Raw genomic sequence first — 20,668 nt, 5'->3', positions numbered from 1 at the left:
CATTGTTGAAACCTGATATATCAAGCTTCATACCAAAGCACTGCCCAATTATTTTTCTGGTACTGAGAACTCTCAAAGAATGAAGAATGCCCACCAAGCTGCTGCCACTCTTCCCATTCCTTCTCCTGGCTCCCAGAAAACACATACAGGTGACAAAGAAAGTGTGCACTCTAACCGCACCTTCTAAAGCTTTCTGAAAATTTTCCTGCTTTAAGCCTTATAACAGGAAAAGAAAATGTTCTGCTTCAAGTTTCTCTTCTCAATTAAATTATCTCCTATCAAGCATAAAATTCCTAAGGAAAGCAGACATTCCATTAAGAAACCATCCCACCATTCACACATGAATATAGTCTTATAAAAAACACACACAAAAAAAAGCTTTTAGCTGGAAGGTCAGTTTCCCCTTCAAAGGGGAAATGAAAATTTTTAGTGGAAAAAAACTTTATGCAGCCTATAAACAATCATGTTACTGTCCAGTAAGTACTATTTCTTTTTTCCCCACTAGCTGAATTTGTACACTTCAGTTTCTATAATTATTGCAGTAAAGCACTTGAATTTTTGAATTTTTTTTTTGATCCTGACATTGAAGAGAAGTAGGGAAAAAAATCATTCAGGTTCCAAAAATACTGCTACAATAGAGTATGTTCTGCCAGCTGCTCCCAAAGTGTTGTGTCTTCTCTAAATTAAGTACTAGTGTACATTATATTTCAGTCTAAGGCAGAAATCTGACTTTTAAGTTAAAATAAGTTAAAAATAAGAAATATATCATGTCTTTACCTGTGTAAGCTTGCTGCAAGTGAGCAGGCAGAGGTGAGTGAGACAGCGTTGCTGCATGCTGAGCACCTGGCTGTAAACCCTTCAGTAAGTCTGGGGGGAAAAATGGGAGAGCAAAGAAAAAAAATAAATCTTGAGGAGAGGGCAGTCTCTGTGAAGCAAGTTTTTGTTTTTATAGTCTAGCTGTAGCAGCTTATCCAACAACAAAGAATAAAAACCTGATAGCATTCTGATGGCCGGAATAAGTCAACAAAGACAAACCTATTCAAATATAGTTATTCAAAAGTCAGAGCAAGGACCATGCCTTGCTACTGCGATGCAACTTCATATAATTTGGTTTGGCAGAAAGACCAACATTTTATATGGCTTAAGAACATAAATAGCTTCTTTATAAGCAATCAGAAAAAGTAAATGCCATTGTGGTTGATAGTTCTTCATAAGAGAGCTGTTTGATAGCTCAGATTGAGTTAAGGCTACTTTGAGGAATCACCATATTAAGTCTCTTATTTGAATTGTGACATTTGAAGACTTTTAAACTATACTCCTTTCTAAAAATAAGGTATTAGAAGTTAATCCAAAAAAAGTTCAATTAAAACTAAACATATACCATGAATATAACAACGAAGTTAAGCTTATCAAAGGTGATTTATAACACATAGTTATTATGTAAAAGAAGTTTTTACTAGTGAAGGAATCCCATTTACTCTCCCGTAGGGATTTTTATGAACCAATTCCGAGTGTCTCAGGACTTTATTGCTTCCCTACTCAATTTCCATTTTAAGGATGCATCTTTCCTCATAGCACAGTGTCAAAATTGCACGCACTCTGAGTTAGGCTGTGGTGGAAAGCCGCTGAGGTAGATCCCGAGGTGGTTGTCACTCCAGCTGTGTCTGTCCCAAAGCCAAGCAGCTCCAAGGGAAACTGGAAGGGCACAGTCACAGGAACAAGGCCACCCAGCATCCCAAAAGGAGTTAATGGTGCAGACGTCACGTTCTGACTGGTCACAGACAGGGGTGATGCCATGAGAGTCAGAGGTGAGGCATTAGCCAGTAACGATGCTCCTGCTGTTGACTGTGGGAAAAAAAAAAGAAAAGAAAGGCAATACTTCAAGATTTTTAAAGATCTGAATTGTATTCTTTAAGGGTATAAAAATCAACTACTCTCTGTTAAGTGTTGCTCTGTTGAGAAGTATATTAAACTATTAATGAATATCCACTTATCCACCCAGGAAGTCTTCCAAGTGCTCATTTGCTAACCAAGCATAATTATATTGCAGATTCAGACATAAAAGTATGGTTCATCTGTCATGTTTTTCTCATCAGCCTTACAGCTAATTTCCTTGATCTCCTTTCTTGTTATGCACTGGGCCTGCAGTCACAACGTAATGCAATATCTTCTATTAGATTAAAAATATGAAATTATCCAAGGCAGATCTGAAGTTCTTCAGAAGTACAGTGCTACACCTCTCCCCTTTCCAAATCTGGGTCTTAACAGAACATTATTTCTAAAGAGGTTGCAGAGAAACAATGAATTCTGAAAATTAAGATTCATATGTAAGAATCTCCAAACTTAAGAAGTCAGGTTAGCAAAATGCATACATACATGTAGAGGTGTGTATGCACATGTCAGAGGAAAAGGCAAAGGCTAATAATCTCTCCACTCTAAAAGTCAAAATGAAGTTAAATTCACTGCAGCTTTAAAATAAAAATGCAAGATTAGCCAGAACATTTTAGCTACAACAGCTCCCAAATTGCTTTAATTCCTCTAATATTAGATCAGCTCATTCTTGTTTAACAATCTTGCCTTCACCGCATATACAGTAATTTCATATGCTGATGTTCAGTTCTCAAATGATCTCCTACAAAACAGTATGGAAAGCACTTTGAATCAGACTCCAACTCAGATATTGTAGGTATTTGAATTAAAAAGACTCAGAGAGAATAGGATTTCAAATCTTTTACATGATTTTTTTTACAAGGCACTTTTACAAGTAAGCCTCAACTAAACCCAAAATTTAGAATCCTTTAAGTAAACACATGAGCTTAAAATGAAAACAACATTTCACTGAGTTCTGTAATAACTTAAAGAAAAAGCAAAGTGATGAAATCTCCTAGCATGGATAAATGTTTATTACCAGTTTTGGTCTTAAGATATTCCAATGAAAGCAGCTAAAGAAAGGACAGTTTCTTCTTATGAGAAAAGACAGGAATTTAAAACAGTGGCCCTATAAAGGGCATTTACCTACAGGTGATGTTCCTAGAAAGTGTTTATGTGGTCATCTTAAACTTACCAACTTCCACAACATACTCTAGCCCACAAGTAGAAAAAAAAAGAATGAAAAGTATCAACACATTATTATTCTGTTTTGCCTTTAAAAGTACTAATTTCATAATAAGCTTATGTACAAAAAAATTGAAAACTGTTCATTGTCTACATAATCTAGTAAAGGGCAACAAAATAAAAGCAATACAGTAATGTTTTGCAACTGAGAATTTGTTGAAAAAATGGCTCAAAACAAACTATGTAAAGTGCTCTGCCCACATCTTGCTTACTCACTCAAAAAGAAGAGATAAATACAGTGAAGGAAAGAGCTACAGAGCACACCCTGAAGGAACTGCAGTTCAGATGTTTCTATTTAACTCATGTACAATAGTTCTTAAAAGGGCTCATCCTGGTCATGTAGATCTGAGTCATTAAGATCTTTAGAAGTCTAAGCTAGATTCTGCTCAAGAGTACTAATGGTAAGTAGAGCTTTTTAAGGAAATCACATATGTACTCTGTGGCTTTGTGTCCTTAAGATGTAATTTTCTATGAGGCTTCAGCAGGTATAAACTTTCATTCTGGCAAATAATGGTGTCAGAAGTGGAAAGGAGGGAAGCACTTCTTGGAAGCTTCCTAGTTAAGTACACCTTTATTATCACATGAAATAGTCTAATTTCATCTTTAATGTAAGCAGACCAGAATATTATAATGGAGCAATGCAGGTACCATTCTCATCTTCTAACAGCATCTCAAACAGGAATTAAATCCTTATGGCCTTAAGAGAAAGGAGATTCACTTTTCAGTCTTATGTGAAGTTCTAAGAGGAGTAACTAAGTCCTTAGTACATTGTTCCTAAAAACTAATCTGGAAGTGATGTTGGTTCAGCAGCCAGCCATTAGACCTTTATAGCCAAATAAAAACTTCTGTTATCACAAATCTCTTCCCCTTTAGTATACTTGAACTGGGAGGTAATTTAATTCTAATCTTTCCTTGAATGTACTCCACTAAGCTTCACAGTGCACAGTAACAACAGCCTTATTCCACAATTTATCTTCTTTGATTTAATCATTTTTAGGTTATGAAAGTAATTTCTGAAGTGTCAGAAAGCCCACATGAAAGGTCTCAATAATTATTTTAGTGGTACCGTATGCTGCTCAGTACCTTTAGCTGATTTACCCCTTTCTATATAGCAACACACCTTATTTTGCTTTATTTTAGAATAGACTCACATTACTTATTATTCACCATACACCCCCACAATTCAGTGCTCCTTTGTAGGACTGTGGCCAAAATGCATTTCATTACTCGGGTGATCAGTGTTTCTAACAAAAAAAAAAAAAAATACTTGCCTTCAACTACAGGAGGGTTTGCCAGAATTCATCTCATCATCCAGCACAACACTGCTCACTTCCCTTCTCCATCATCTTTAAACACTACCACACCCATTTCATATTTTGCTCTACATCACAGCCATTGCATCTACTCAATTCTGCTGACTGCGCCAGGAAGAAACAACTGTCTTCCCAGTCCATTCATTGCAGCCCTTTTTGTCTCCTCCAGGCACCTTCAAGAGTACTCAATTGGTTCAGCTCTTCTGCAGACCCTGTGTGGTACCTCAGTGGCCTGTACACAGCATACAGGCTGTGGATCTTTCTGCCATTCAAAGCACCCAGAGTAGATGAATGCTGTGTCAGAGCCTGCCAGACTTTTACTGCTGACTGTGTCAGTACAGTAGGATCAAAGACCATGGAAGTGTCTTGTAAAAATCATCTTCCTCCTGTTATTCAGCTGCATTAAGAAGAATTTGATGGCAAACTAAAAGATTATAAAATATTGCCAGAAGTCAAGTATATATCCCTCCCATGCAACAGCAATGTTTCAAAATGTTTCACTATTTAGAATAATACTAAGTTTTTCATTTTCTGTACACCAAGAATATAATTTAAAGCAATACTACTTTTTTAAAGTATTGATGGCTTCAGCATAAAGAGCACAAGAGAGAAGAAAACATCAAATCATCTCAGTAATTAAGCATTCCCAGTAAGAAGAACACAACCTGGGCAGGTTGTCTTCTGGGTAAATAATAGGTTTATATGTTTTAAAACAACAGTATTTTCAAAATATTTGTTTTGTTCGATTTGTCTTATCTCTAGTGATAGTATAAGCTGGCAGTTTCTAGGGTGTTTATATAATAAAGGTGTGTCTCATTCAGTTTGACTAGATCCTACAAAATAAAATACAGTCACAATACAAAAGTAAAGCCCTTGCAAGTGTTAATTACAAGTCTTGAATTACATTCAACCACAGACAACTGAACTCTAGTTTTGAGGGTAATCATGAAGCCTGACAACAAATGTACAAAGACACCTTTTAAATGACCACCATCATTCCAAATATGTAAATATGAGAGAATACACAAATCAAATAATGCAAGTACATACCACATCCCCTGAAAATATGGTCACACAAAGCTTACCTTTTCCAGTGCTGTTAAAAGAAAATAAAAGTTAATTCTTTTCCACAGTACAGACTGACAGTTTACAGTGAGGATTTGTTCCACACTGATTCCTTGCATTTCACATCAGTTGGAAATACATATTCTTTAGCGTGAAATAGTTTCATCAGTATTGGCATTATGCTTAGAAAAGCAAAAAAATTAAACTTACGGCACTTACAAATCAAGATAAAACATCCTAAGAATGTTTACAAAATAATTGTGATAAGCATTAATGTAAGGCTCAAATGTAAACTTGTTTGATGCATACCTGCACGCTGGCTGCTACAACTGGAGACCCTGAGGCAGAAGATGGTCTGTGTGGAGTTGACAATTGTTTAGTAGCACCCTGTGTTCCACTTCCTGCTCCCCCAGACAGACTAGTCCTACTAGCTCCACTTGAGTTAAGGTTACTGCCTCTGCTGGCAGGTACATTCATTCCAACTCCACCCAGATTATTTTTACCAACAGTTCCAGAAGGAGAAGAGTTGGGCAATTTTGAAGAAGCCTGAGGGTTTTTTGCAGGCTGAAGGCCTGAGGTGCGATTAGAGGACAGCAAATTCACTGTGGGAGACTGCCTGCTGATATTTACACCACTGGTCTGTTTATGAAGGGGGTTGTTGCTGGAGTGACTACTCTGGGAAACTAGTGCACTTGAACTGGAAGAACTGGGTGTTGTTGCAGGCCTGGGGGATGAGGTGGACTTGGATGAAAACTTGGGTGCTGCATTGGGCTTGGGTGTCACAGAGGGCTTAGATGAACTGGGCTTGGGAGAGGCAGCAGGTTTGGGAGAGGCAGCCATGGAGAAGGGAGGCTTGAAACCCTGGGAAGAAACCTGTGACACCATAGCCTTGGCTAAATAGTTACTAGAGGTAGAGGTGCTGGATGTTGTCCGAGAAACCAGTGGGTGAGACACTTGAGAGCCACTTCCGGATGAGGGATTAGACAAAGGCAGGCGATACACTACAGACTTCTCTTGAGCCTTGATGACTGGTGATGAGCAAGAGAGTTTGGGATTACTACTCAATTTCACCACAGGATTGGTCTGTGATTTACTAATAGTTGCTTGTAAGGGAGATACGTATTTCTGTTGTACAGCTGAATGCTGGTGCACCTTTGTCACTTGCGATGCTGAGGAAGTACCACCTTGAGCATCAGCAGATGATACCAAGATATCCTTGGTTCTTTGAGAGGAGGTGGAAATAGCTGCTTGAGTCTTAGAGGAAGAAACGTGAGTCTGAGAAGAGGAGGAAGCAGCTTGGATCTGACTTGACCTCTGTAGTCCTTGTTGAAGTAGTTTGGCTGGCAAAGGCTCTAAAGAAACCTTGGGATTTTGAATTGAAGATCCAGCAATAAGGCCTGAAGAGATACCAGTGTGAACTAAGTCCTGGGGTTTCTTTGGTACTGGCCCTGTGTGACCAGCAATAAGACTTGATGAATGGGATGTTTGAGTGGGCTCTACTTTCTTTGAAGCTGCCAGAGGCAACTTACTCATAATGCTTGCTAGTTTCTCTTCCCTCAGCCCAGGGCGAGGTCTGGATGTTGGTGTGTCTATGGTGGACCCAAGAGGTGATCCCTTGGCACCATTATTGATAACTGCCAGAGCATCAGAAACAGAGTCCAGTGAGGGTGGGTGGAAAGAGAGGTCTTCATCCAGTGAGTCATCCAAGCAGATGGTCTCTGGAGCTGCTGTGCAGCTAGAGCTGGCTGGGGTGCACACAGCTGCACTGGAACTCAGTACAGGAGCACAACTTGAATTGACTGAAGACATACAAGTTTTCTGTTCTTTTTTTGGACTGGAGTCCTGAAAATGAAGGGATAAGAAACATCAGGTTTAACAGTCTTTCTGAAACTGATTTAAGGTAATCTTTAGTGTAATACTTTTATTCAGTAAATTCAGACAAACCAAAGATCTACTACTGAAATTTTCATATAAAGATACTTATGATATCTAGGTGCTGGAGCCCTGGTGCTAATTCCATATTTGGATTTAAAAATCCAGCACTGTTGTTCCACATAACTAAAAGTGTCCCATACCGTGAAGAACAGGGTAAGCTAATCACTTAGTAAAACTGCTACTGAATTAAGACAACACCTGGTCATGTCAAATGAGGACCTCTATATTAAGGTATCCGTCCAACCACACTGTTTTCCAGTGTTGCTAAGTTTAACACAAACTGAAAACGCACAAAGCACACGTTCAAAAATGTGAAACATCACTGCAACTAGTACCTCTTCAAAGCCAATTTTCAAAAAAACTATATAGCCTAAAGTGGCAAAGTTATACAGAGGTATTTTGTACTACATTCTTTGAAGTAATGCACCACCAAGCCAATACAAGCATTGCCTGACAAACCTTCAGCATCAGAGGCAGAAACTGGTTGTATCAAATGGTCACACTGGACCATTAAATGGGTATTCAGATATCTTAATAGGCTTTTACCTTCACTTTGGGTTTAGGGGCCAGAATCACCTTCTTCTTTGCCCTAAAACAGAAGGGATAAATGTACATCAGAAGACGAAAAAAGGGCAAGTAATTTTCATTTTAAGTGTTACCCTGATTATACCCCAATAAACTAGAATGATGGCTACAGGAATCCAGCTTTAATAATAAAACATCCTTGAAATGAAAAATGGTTTAAAAATAGGGGGAAGGAAAAATAGCACACTATCAATTCATTTTTCTGGTCATGTACCTCTATGTAAATTAGTTGCAAAATCAACTGAATTGATGATATAACCTGACATATAGATCAGGGTAAATCCAGAGAGCTGATTTTATTTTTCTGATTTAGAGGAACTTCAAAATATCAATTAATTTCAGCCTCTTAATATTATTAGTTTGCCTACATATCAGAGCTTCGTCTACACTGAAGTCTTCTAGAATAGCAATATAATTTCACTTTTTACATTGACATTTTTCTCCCTGAGGAGGATGCTTCCTCTTCTCATTTATTTCAAACTGGATAAAAACAGTTTTTTCTTCCCCCCACAAGAGTGTTTTTTTGCTTATAAACTATTAAAACAGTTGTATATAATTTGTTTGTACCAAGAAGTAATTTAGCAAACTCTCATATTTTCTTCTGCAATGTACACAGACTGCAGTTATGCAAGCAAGGACAGCATTAAGGATTATTACTTATTGGCTTCAACTGAGAGGTTCAGTTTTATTTCTTCAAGGGCAATCAACAAATTTACATCTGTAGGTAATTTCTGAATCTTTCCTAAGCAACTAGAAATACACCTGGTTAAAAAAAGATTTACTGTAGGTGGACCATGACTCAGTTTTGATGTTATGTAGAAAAATATCCTATGTTAATCATATTTATCACAGAAGTTGCAATTAGGGTGTTATTTAAAGTCATAACAATTTATTTGAATTTTGACTGAATGTGGACAGCTCCAGAGGCACACAGTGCTGTCTGAAAATGAAGAAGATAAAATCCCACTAAGATACACAGACTTCTGTGATTAGAGATTTTTGAGGAAAAGAAAAAGCAAGAAGTACTGCAGTCTGAGTTCAGTTTAATAGGCTGGATGTCAAAATTTAGGCAGTGTCTAATGCTTTGAGTAAAAGGTATTAATTCAAGAGTTAATACCCCTGGAGTTATCTAGCCACTACACAAGTGAGTTAAAATATAATGCCACAAGAATGTTACATCTATATGCCTAAATTAAAGCATAAAAGCTATTATAAGCATCCCTGTAAGTATCTTCAAACAAATCACAAAGTACCTCCCTTTCCTTCCCTCTGTCTAAAACAGGCAGATCAGAAAAGATGCTCTACACAACCTAAAGACCTTGTAAAGCAAGTTGTCCCTGTTATACTCACGGAGCAGAAGTGAGGTGATTGTGAACACTTCGGCTTTCCTTAAAAAGCATCCTAAAAGAGAGGTGAGAAAAGAAACATGAAATGATTCTACAGTGACAAACAGCCTATGAGCACCAAATACCCAAATATCCTTTGGTTTTCAGAACCAGCCTTTGATTATCTGTCCCCAAGGGAACTAATGATTACTTTGCAGTGCTGTCGTGGTATAGGTCTTGGCATCCATTAACAGAAAATCTAAAAAAATTATAATTTGCATTTATGCTCAAAATACCTCAGTAAACGTCCAAGCAAAAATCAACAAAGGAGAATATTACTTTCTTCAACTGGACAGAAGAAATACACTTTGAATGCTCTCCCCTCAAAGACTAATGAAATAGTTCAAATATAAAACAAAAGATTATTGTAATCTCTTCACTACAGTCCAACACACTGATCCATAGGCTTGGGTTTGTGATTATTAATCTCTTGTGGAGTTTTTTTAAAGCACAGAAGATAAAAGTTAGAACACAGTAGCCAAGCTTGTTTCTACCTTTCTTTAGTACTTTCAGTACTGAAAAAAAAATTAAAAGTTTTTGAAAGTTTAGTAAAAGAAAAACTTGAGGTTATTGTGTGTAATTTCTCTGACTTCAGTTACACTGGATTGACACATACATATTACTACAGAGCCAAGGAATGGCAAGAGCCAGTATGACAAATCTCAATACTTGCCGTGCTTTTATTCAATGTTTTCAGCTCCTTAGTTGCCAAGTGGAAAGTGAAAATAATTGCTGACCTGTATCTATCCTACAGCTTACTATTCAAATGCAGCTATGAATAGACAATGAAAACTTGGTCCCCTTCCTTGTTTCCAGATAGGCAAACTAGGAGAGACAACATTTTATTACAGCACTGCCATCACATTGACACTGACCACATCATGAACAGCTGTCTAAACAAGAGCTTTTCACTACTCATAATACAACCTGCAGAGCTGCAATAATCACAAAAAATCTGAGTATCCAAAAATCTCATGTCATCTGGTAAGAAAACACTGATCCTCTCACTACAGTTCAGTGCCTTACTTCTCAGATTCTACTTCCTGGTCCATTTTCACATTTTCTTCACCACACTAACCTCCAAATTTGTATTGCATTGTTCCATCAGAGACTACTGAAAACCTATGAAGAACATCAAGGAGCAAAACCAACATTCCTTGTTACATGTTTAATGTGCCACCTCCTGACCTATACAGCTTCTTCAGAATATTTCCCTTCCCACCTCCTTCTTGGTGCTTTAGCCATTCCTTAATCTTTTCAATTTGGAAATGAAAATTCAAAATTAATCACAGGCCCCCATAATTTGTAGCATCATCCTTCAAGGTTAAAGGCAAAATTTTAAGTACTACAAAAGGACAGAAATCAGGCATGGTACAAAGAAAGGACAGAGCAATATATAAGGTCCCTTCCACTCTTTAACAATCCTTTGATTCTGTAATTTCCAGTTTTGATCAATACCTTACCTCTTCCTTCCTTATATAGCTATAAGAAACATTAAATACAGTTAACTTTGAAAGTGCAAGAAATTTTCTCCTAAGCTGAATGCACAAAGTTCTGGTACCACAGACCTATCCTGATCAGTAAGAATTCCTTAAAAAACACATGGTCAATAGATCAGTTTTAGCAATAAATACCTAATTTTTTTTTCAAGTTTATATAGCTCCTTCTCACTTGAGGCCACATAAAAATGAAAACATTATTAGCCTTCAGCATTATCCTTAACATCCCAACAAAATGAACATTCAGAACACAAATTATGTGCTGTATTAGGAATTACCACTACCAGACTTCAGGAAATACTTGCTTTTCCTCTTTCCATGCAAACCTGTTTGCCTACAAATTACAATACATCACTTCCTTAACAGAGAGCAGAGAAGTGCCACCCAGTAGATATAGGACAATTTGTAAATCATTATGGCACTAAAACCACCCAGTTAGTAAATGAAGTCTTGCTAGTCAACAGGAAGTTATGATCTGTCACCTCTTGGGTTTTGTTTGGTCTGTTGGTGGTTTTGGTTTGTTTTGGGGGCATTTTTTTTTTTTTTAGTTTTTGCCTTTTGTTGTTGAAGCTAATTGTATGGACAGTTTAAAAGCTCACGGAAATTTTCAGCAGACTTTTCCAATGGAAAGGAGACAACTGCATGTTTTATAGCGTTCCAATTCAAAGTTTTAGCGTGTGTCATCGTTTGAGCCTGGCGCAATGCCAGTGCCCCCACGAGATCACCTCCTTCCCTGGCACCCACTGTGAGATGTGATCAGAGACAGAGCAAAGCAGGCTCCAACTTAAGGTTAAAAGGGAAAAAACATTTATTAACCTACAACTACAAAGGAAGACACACAAAACACATAGAACACAAGATGAAAACCTTCCAAATTCTTCCTCCTCCCCCACCAAATTTCCAATTCCATTGCCACCCTTTAGATAACCAATTCTCAGTTCCTCGAGGAGAGAGGAGTCCCTCTTGCACCACATTCTTTCCATGTCCAGTGCTCTCACCACTGCACATGGATCAGAGCTGCTTCTAGGGTTTTTCATTTTAAGGATACTTTGTCCAGTTCCAAAGAGAGCACAGTCCTTCTCCTTTTGGGACACTTGTCCCCCCCAAATTTCACCCCCTGGGGCCAAGGGGTCTCTTGAACAGAGATCATCTTCTTCTTCTCTCTTCTTCAAAGACGGAGGGCACCACCACCACCCTCCTCACCCATCGTCTCTTGTTCACACTCCTCCACATCACTGCACTCTCTTGGCTCTGAGCCATCGCCTCCCCCTAGAACGCAGTCTCTGTGTCACTGGAACACCAGTGGTTCTGCTGTGGCTATACAAGAAAAGTCCAGCCCAAAGCCACTCCATCTCCTCCCACCTAGAATTCTTCTCAACATCTTCTCGATCTCAACATCTTCTCAATCTCATCAACTTCAGGAGGAATCAGCATTAGCAAGGTTCCCATCTTCCTCAGAGGGGTTAAAAGTCCCAGGCTCTCTGCTGGTTTAGTTCATCAACTCCCACGCTTGGCTGCCCTGCTGGGCACCCCCACACCCCCTTCTCCTTCACTCCGGCCCACTATCACAGGCACGGGCCCTGTCTCTCTCTCTCTCTCCTCTCTCTCCGGGAGGGGGGGAATGGAGGATGGCTGCCCGAAGCCCTTGCAATGTTCTCCTCCACCCTTGGGCCCAGGCCTGGCCTACCTCTCTCTCTCCGGCCACATGGCTCCCCTCCCCCCCCCCGCCCAGCTCTGGCTGGGCAGGGAGGTCTGCTCAGTCTCAAGCCAAACTCAAAGAGGAAGTTCCCCTGGGAGATCACAGCTTTTAACCCCCTGTGTTCTCAGAGGCGTATCCATGCCCTCAGTGGACAAACCAGGTGCCAATATTAAATCTGAACACCGATTGGCTTGCCCACACCATCACAGCGTGCTTCACTTCTATGTATTCTTGAATCACCTCACACTATCTCTTGACTATTTCTCCACTATCATCAGTGATCTTTCTGTCCTTAAACTAAACTGGGATTCTCTGTCTCATCTAATTCAATAAAATCTTCATAACAGATAACATCAAAGTCATTAGCCTACTTGCACAAAAACTAAATAATTGAACAAAAATAAGTCAGCTATATGCCAGAAGTGTAAAACTTTATTTGTTCTTTTTGTTACTATTTAACCAGCTATTTCTACACTAACTGATCTTAGAAATAGCTCAGTAGAGTTATTTTTACAGCTTGATACAGATTTGACTAAACTAAAATCAAGCTATTAATGAGCAAGTTACGTAGCTGTATCATTAAGCTTTTACAGTGGGGTTGAGGTTTGATTAAATTATCTTTTGCAGTGGGTGCTACAGAAAGAAAGAATGCAGGCCAAACCATACTTGCTCCTCTTTGACTCCAAGCCATTAGAAATCTCTGCCAAACCTGTGTTTCACAATAGTTTACTATTGTTCCCATTTTATTTCTCCCTCTTTTGTGTGATTGTTTCTTCTTACATCTCTAAGAAGCAAGTATAGAAAGTGGTGTATTTTTAACTGCTGTAAAACAGAGCATCCCAACTGCAAACAAGAAATGGAAAGCAAGAACCTTAAGTCTGTTGTGAACACTGCTATCGAAATTCTAGCTTATAATTTTAAAGCCTGTGAGCAGTCTGATAATGCAGTGTTCCAACATACAGGCAAAACTGATCTCCAGATCATTATCAATCACTTCCCATATCACAAATAACTTTCCAAGTTGTTACCCTCCCACCTCATACTTCTCCTCAAATGAAGCTTCATGCTGTGTTAGAAGCAGCAGCAAATTCAGTGTCTAGGAGATGATAAAAGCAAATAGCTGTCCAAGGAAAACAGTGGGTTTTTTCACTCTCAGGCTTACAAACAAGACAAAAAATTAATTTCAGAAAAATATTTGTTCTTTTGAACTATTTCACTTCACAGACATACTCCTAAGTTCCAACCAACATCAATAGTACATGGTTGAGTCAATGTAAGACAAAAAGGAACTGAAGAAATCATTAACACCAAAATGAGTAGAGACCTAAAGCAGTTATCTTACCTTGCCTGCATCCAGCCTTTAGGCCAAAGTGGTTTCACTTCTGTTTCCATAAAGGTTTTGAGGTAATCTTCTGCAGACTGACTTCTATTTGGCTCTAGCTCATAACATCCCAGCTTGATCTTGACAAGATTACACAACAGAGACCTGCAAAATGAAACAAAATAAATATATTGAAAGACACAGTCCTTTCAAAAACTCAGAAGAAAAAGGCTAAGAAATTGAAGCTGCTGTCTTCTGATAGTTGTAGGAAGTGTTCAGTTCCAACCATGTTTTTTGGAAGTTTCCACTACACAGAGTATTGCTACTACAAACTCTTATGCTCTACCATTGAAATCCATTCTACAGTGAGTACTTCAGAGGATTGTTTCTGACAGGGATTTTGTCTTTTGTTCTTAAAAATATAAAAGTGCACACAGTTAAGTAACATCATCCTATTAGAGCCTCTTGAAGGAGAAAAGCAACAGATTTATTATCTCTCCCCTCCAGGTCAATATAGTCCAAGCTATATTGCTTGTACATATTTCATCAAGATTTCTTCCCTGTTGTCTTCACATACTAAAAAGACTCATTGAGAGAAGTCCATCAGCGCCTTTTAGTAATAGATACACACACACACACACTTGTACTAAAATTATCTTAGATCTTGCATGAGAAAGTTCTAATTTAGAAAGATACACTTGCTTAAAAATCTAGATTATTTAAATAGTAGTCATCTCAGTTTTCAGAATAATCTGTTCTAGGAAACCAAACTCTAGTATCCGATCACTTCAGATAAGAATCTGCGCTACTCTTGAGAGATAAACAATTTGTGTTCAGAGGGAACAGAAGAAGCTAAGATTAATGCATTATTCTAGTTGTTGTTGGATCGGGAGGCTTGCCAAATCAGTATCACCAATCTTGATGGCCTGTTCTGTGGCAGAAATCTCTAGTCCTCACTGGTGTTTTGTAATGTCTAGAAAGGTGAGAAGCAGCTATTACACTGCTTACACACCTGTTCTTTGCCTAAAGAAGCTCAAAGTCCTGAAGTCAGAAAATAATTGTTCCAATTATTGTCATGTATTTGGATAAAGCAGAAAAACAAGCAGTGAAACTTAAAAGGGTTGGACACAGGATGATTTTCCTTTCGAGTTAAAGATGAAGATGTTTCACCATTACAGAATTCCAGTTTGCCCATTTTACACCTACAGTCTCCAAAACTTCTCCAAGGTGTGATTCTGGGAAAAATTGTTTATTCAACAGCATCATGTAATAACATCCTCTTGGAGATCCCTTTATAAAGTCAGTGAAAATTCTTGGTGGAAAATTTAGTTTTGTCTTACCTCACTGTGTCATCCCAGTGAAACTTCTTCCTGGGTCCAACAACCCTCTTTCCAGGTTTCTCATCATCATCTTCCTCTGACCCATTTTTCTCTCGTTCATCTTCTGCTTGCAACCTACAGTTGGAACAATTATTTTCTTTAGAACTATACTACACAGACGAAATATTTCATAAAGAGTGTCATTCTAGGTGTTGGGGGGGAAAAATAACCCACAGAGAACCTATTTTCACATTTTACTATACTTCTTTATAGGATAAACAGCTTAATCTCCCTCTCCCCACTGTTTTCTGGTTCTCAGACAAGTGAAAAGGACACACTGTACAGATGCTTTCACTGATGTCCCTATAAGCTTCAAACAATGTCTACTGGGAACTGGCAGGGAACTTATCAAACTATTAATACCTCTCCAAGTCTAAAATTACTTAACTATGATCAAAACAATTACAATGAACAAGCACAAAATATATCAATAACCTCAATACCACCCTCCTCCATTAATCCACCATTTTAGGAATCAACCAATAATCCTTCAGGTTATTTTTTTCTATCAAGACCTATCTCAGTTAATGAAATTTCTCTCTGATGTCAGACAATAACACTTACACAAAATTAAGTATTTCGTACAATTAAAAAAAAGACACGCTTAAACTGGAGCTGAGGGATTTTCTGAAGTGAGGAAGTAAACAACATGGATACGAACTTCCAGCTGGGTTCTAAACAGGCTTGCACAGCCTCCAGAATAACCTACTTGGCATTCTTGGCTTGATTGCGGGCCTGACAGTCCTCTTGATACTTGCATAACTGTTCAGGCATGACGTTACTGACAGCCAGCTTCAGCTTCTGCAGTGGCTCTCTCAAGCGGTCATCCTGTGAAAAGAGGAGTAGCAAAATAATCCTGTTAGATGTAAAATAAAGAGCATTTCAGATAGTCTCATGAAAATTTCTGGATCACTCCCAAGGTAACATTCCCAGTACTATTTATGGACTGTGACAAACATACTTCTGCATGGCACTTGAATCCTGTTAGGTGCAACAGCATTATATAAATGCATGTAAGTCTTGAGACGAGAAACAACAAAAGATATTCACAAATAAATGTGTCATGAACATCCCAAAACATTATGGCATGATCTCTTTAAATAATGCTTTTAAATTAAAATAGGGAAGGGGAAAAAAACTTTAGGGGGAAAAAGTGAAATAAACTGACCAATCAATATCTCAACACTTGCAAATAAACAGCCTATTAATCAGGGCTCCAAAAACTGTGGTATAAAAGCATCCTAGGTAATGAATAAAATATGAATATGTATTATATTCTCCAAGTAGTAGATTGGTATTACATTTAATTTATGTACCTGAAAGGTAAGGACTACGTACTTAGACTTGTCTTCAAATATTAAGAATTTCAAACATTAAGGTAATATACTATACACTTCGCTACATGTTTTAAATTCAATTTCTACATCTTCTGACTTTACATTATTAATTTTAATTGCTTATTGAAAAGAACTAGAATATTCTTTTATGTTTATCTGCTTAGAAATAGCATTTGAATCTGTTTGCCTTATTAGCAAGCACCAAGATCTCTGCATTCATCTTCAGGTCCTCTGCAAGATTTAGTCCTGGATTTTACCTAAAAAATCTGGTCAGGGTACTTCAGAGCACAGATAACTTTTCAATTCAAAAGGAAAACAATCTTCAAAAGAAAAGTAACTGAAAATGGCATACAAAGTATTTGTAAGACCTAGCCACAAAAGGAAATTTGAACTAATAATCCAGGCTGGGTCATCTATTATCCACACGGCCTTCCTTTTTTCTTGACACAAAAGTGAAAACAAAAGTATGTATTTTTAGCCTATCATAACCATTATTACTGTGGCTTTCTAATTCTGCTGCTTTGATATGTACCCTAAGAGTACAGTAATACATAGTCATGACAGCAGAAACACTCCTTAATAGCCTGTAGCCAGCTTTCAAGATGAAAGCACTTAATTCTCAGCTAAAGACTCTGAAATACTTAAAATATTTGTTCCTAACATAGTGACAATATCACCGATATGGAAAGAAGCTTTTAAACTCATCTAGCAACTGATGCAAAACATTTTTCTTGATTTGAAGCTGTGTGGCTACTGCTCTACTCTGCTGCAGTCCATCCTCCTTGCTGCCATGCAATTGCTGCTCTCCCCATGCTTACCTGGACATTGAGGTGTAACTTCTTCAGGCGCTTTATCAGCGTGTCCTTATTGCACGGCACGAAAGCCTCCAGGTGTGAGTACACTCCACTGCGGATGGCAGGACTCACCTCCTGCAACTGCAGCTCGATACTGACAAACCAACAGGACACACTCAGTCAAACACACTCCAAGGTAAAGATGACATCTGAACAAAAACCCTAAGGAAGCTTTGGAAGCATAACATTCTAGTTATGCATACTAAAAAGAGCAGCTTGGGATATTTTCAGATAAGTTTTTTTATAAAAGGAGAAGTCCTAATCAATGGCAAGAAACCAGCTGTCCAGCAACATTGAACTCTCATTCAAATTTAGTTTACACCCACCACTGAATCAAAATTGATACACTTCGGGATAGTCTTCTAGAGATGACTTTTGTTTCATAGATTATGAACACAGAACTTTCTACATTAAACCCTTAATTGAAGATGACAGAGAAAAAAAATCTGGTGTTTGCCCTCATGAAAGCTGAAGGTCCTTTAAATAACAGAAGTGGGATACAGGAGTAAATAAAGGCAATGTTGTTGAATTTCACACACAAAGGCAAGGACCAGTGCACTACAAAACACTTTACACTGGATAAAGACAGACAGGCATGACAGGAATTGTATGCATATGTAAGTCTCTTTAGCCAATAACTCACTTAGACTGATCTACCTTCATTGACTTTTAAGGGATTTGTTGGAACAACCTCAATAATACTTCCTCTTCTGTACTTTTCCTTTCACCCCCTTTCCAAAAAGGGAAGGTTCTACAGATAAGCACTTACTCCAGAAGAATATTATTCATGTCTTGTGTGAAAAACTTCTTCCTGCCTTCTTCATCAAACATCTTGGCAGCCTAAAAATACAATTAAAAAAAGCATTCAAGTTCACAGAGTATTTTAAACCAACAATCTTTGTATCTTTACTTTTACAGCCACATCATATTCTTATTTCCCAGAAAACATTACTTGGAAAAGAATAATGAAAACCAAGCTATTCTCAGCTGTTTAGAAAAAGTTGAGGATTGTCACTGTTATCCTCAAACATACACACCTTGCTCTAGGGCAGACAATCATTCTGTTTAGGATCTGCCTGGATCACTGATGTTAACACATTCATCTTTTGAATAACCATTAAGAAAATTGTAGATGTTTTATCACCATCACCACCACCAACACTCTACTATCTCTGTTTTAAAAAGAGAAGCATTGTTTGACAGGTCAAGAAGGCAACAGCATTAACTAACACATTTTTACTCCATCTTTTTCTACCTGTTATGTGCCTCATCGAGTTTCATCTTTCCAGCTTTCTTAGAGCTCTCTCAAACCTTCACTGCAATTTCTACAACAGGATTATATAAGCCAGAGGAATACCTCATCCCTCTTTTCTGTCCAGCATTCTTGCCATCTTTAGACTCTATCTTTAGTATTGTCTGGCATTTTTGTTCTTTTTATCAGAAGTTTTTACTGATCTCCCAGCAATTCCCATGCAGAATCCATTTATCTTTGTTCTTATCACCTAGATACATTTTTCTTTTCTTCACAAGGAATGACAGCTTATTGGACAAAGCCAATTCCCTGTACCATTTTACAAAAGTCAGTAAGAACCTTTCTCTAGTGCACATCTACTCTGCAGAAATTCAGAAGTCGAGAAAAAAGAGCCCTTAAAAATCCCATAGAATAGTGACTTGCAACAACATAACTAAAACCTACAGTTAAGTCCAAGAGTTAACATGATTAGATTAATTTATTACTATTAAATACTTACAGTTCTTGCTCTTTGCAACTGACTCATTTAAATTTGAAAGATAAATGTTTTCTACCTCTCCTCCTGTATGAACTGCACAGGAAAAGAGTGTGACACTCAAAGCTGTATGGTAGCCCATTGCCTGAATGCTTTATCACTTCAGTCATGAACAGTGATACTGGAGTTTAAGTTCCTGCAAGGACTGCATTCCACTCACTGCTTTCTACCACAAATACAGCTGCTCAGGGGAAGGTACTATCTCTGTTTAAGAACACTGAAGCATTTATCCTGCTAAAAGAATTAGAAAGGTTATAGATGCCTGCAAGTGATTGGGTACCAAAAAGACAAGTCAGAAAGTCTTCAACCCACTACCTTTATGCCTAATTAACACCAGGATTAGTTTCATCTGGTTTATATAAAGCAGAAGGAAAAAGCTTTGACATTTTCATCCCAGGTAGACCTTGAAAGGCAATTCCAGCATTATACTATTATGCTGGACAGCACTGCTGGCTTTTAAAGAGAGCAACACCGGCAGATTCAAAAACTTCATCACTATTACTAAAACTATGGTTGGGTTTTATTTCCAGAGTGATTATCTTGACAGTGACCTTCAAAATAGAAGGAAACCCTTTTATTTACTTTCCTGCTTGTATACAATGTTGCCATCTGTCATGGTAGTACAGAATAATCCACTCAGGGAACTATAACACATGGATTTACCAAAGGAAGTCAGGAAGTTTTTATTGCCTTTAGTCAGTGACTTTCAAAACTTATTTTTTTAATCTTGATATATTATACCCCACCCACAGAGCATAGGCTTCTTCCTACAGCTTTATAAACTTTTTTTTTCTTTGTGCTAAAGAGATCTAAAGCTGCAAGAGTCGGGTAAACATTTGACAAGACTTTCATTTTTAGTGCTTTTTTGAAGATGTCAGTTTGCAATTTACAGGAAGTATGGAAGTTGCAATCTTTAAGTCAACATACAGTCTAGCTGTTCCCCAAGTATAAACTTAAACTTCCTCTGCTTAGCCAGGAAGCTTTCAGAAGACACTGTCAAAAATGGAAGAGTTTCCAGCTGGTCTAGAGGAAGGTGTCCCTGCTCACAGCAGGGGGATTGGAATGGATGATCCTAAAGGGCCTTCCAACCCAAACCATTTTATGATTCTATGAGGAGTCATTTTTTCCAAGAGCCATTGAATTAAAGATGCCTCCCAACTGGTTTGAGATTGTTATACAGAGAAGCAACATGAATTAACTTAGGGTAGGTCACTAACTTCCTGAATTTTGGCCTAATCCACTTCTGCACTTTTGCTAGAAGCTTATTGTCGATTCATAGCAAAATTAGCCTGCATACTGAAAGGCAGATAGAAGTCCCTTCACTTCAGTAAATATTAATTCCTTGGCTGTATTTAGCTTGGTATGTTTAAAAATAAAGAAGAAAACTAGAAGACA

General features: G+C 38.0%; 1 protein-coding gene across 3 annotated transcripts in view; it reads right to left on the bottom strand.

Moving 5' to 3' along the window:
- The window catches only part of UBN2 (ubinuclein 2), a 53,210-nt gene that overhangs the window by 9,426 nt on the left and 23,116 nt on the right, over positions 1-20,668 (bottom strand). For all 3 annotated transcript variants that reach the window (XR_007776625.1, XM_050970121.1, XM_018910015.3), the window contains exons 7-16: positions 18,256-18,326; positions 17,451-17,580; positions 16,005-16,123; positions 15,257-15,370; positions 13,938-14,081; positions 9,363-9,413; positions 7,974-8,016; positions 5,802-7,334; positions 1,599-1,845; positions 778-867 (exon numbers count right to left, since the gene is read on the bottom strand). Coding sequence is in view for 2 of the 3 variants with exons in the window: in XM_050970121.1 (XP_050826078.1) it covers positions 778-867; positions 1,599-1,845; positions 5,802-7,334; positions 7,974-8,016; positions 9,363-9,413; positions 13,938-14,081; positions 15,257-15,370; positions 16,005-16,123; positions 17,451-17,580; positions 18,256-18,326 (2,542 nt within the window). In the remaining variant the exon portion in view is untranslated. The remainder of the gene's footprint in view (positions 1-777; positions 868-1,598; positions 1,846-5,801; positions 7,335-7,973; positions 8,017-9,362; positions 9,414-13,937; positions 14,082-15,256; positions 15,371-16,004; positions 16,124-17,450; positions 17,581-18,255; positions 18,327-20,668) is intronic.

Source organism: Serinus canaria, chromosome 1A, assembly GCF_022539315.1.
Source record: "Serinus canaria isolate serCan28SL12 chromosome 1A, serCan2020, whole genome shotgun sequence".
In the NCBI taxonomy this organism is placed as follows: domain Eukaryota; kingdom Metazoa; phylum Chordata; class Aves; order Passeriformes; family Fringillidae; genus Serinus; species Serinus canaria.
The sequence above is the reverse complement of the archived record's forward strand: the minus strand, read 5'-3'. Positions and strand labels throughout refer to the sequence as shown.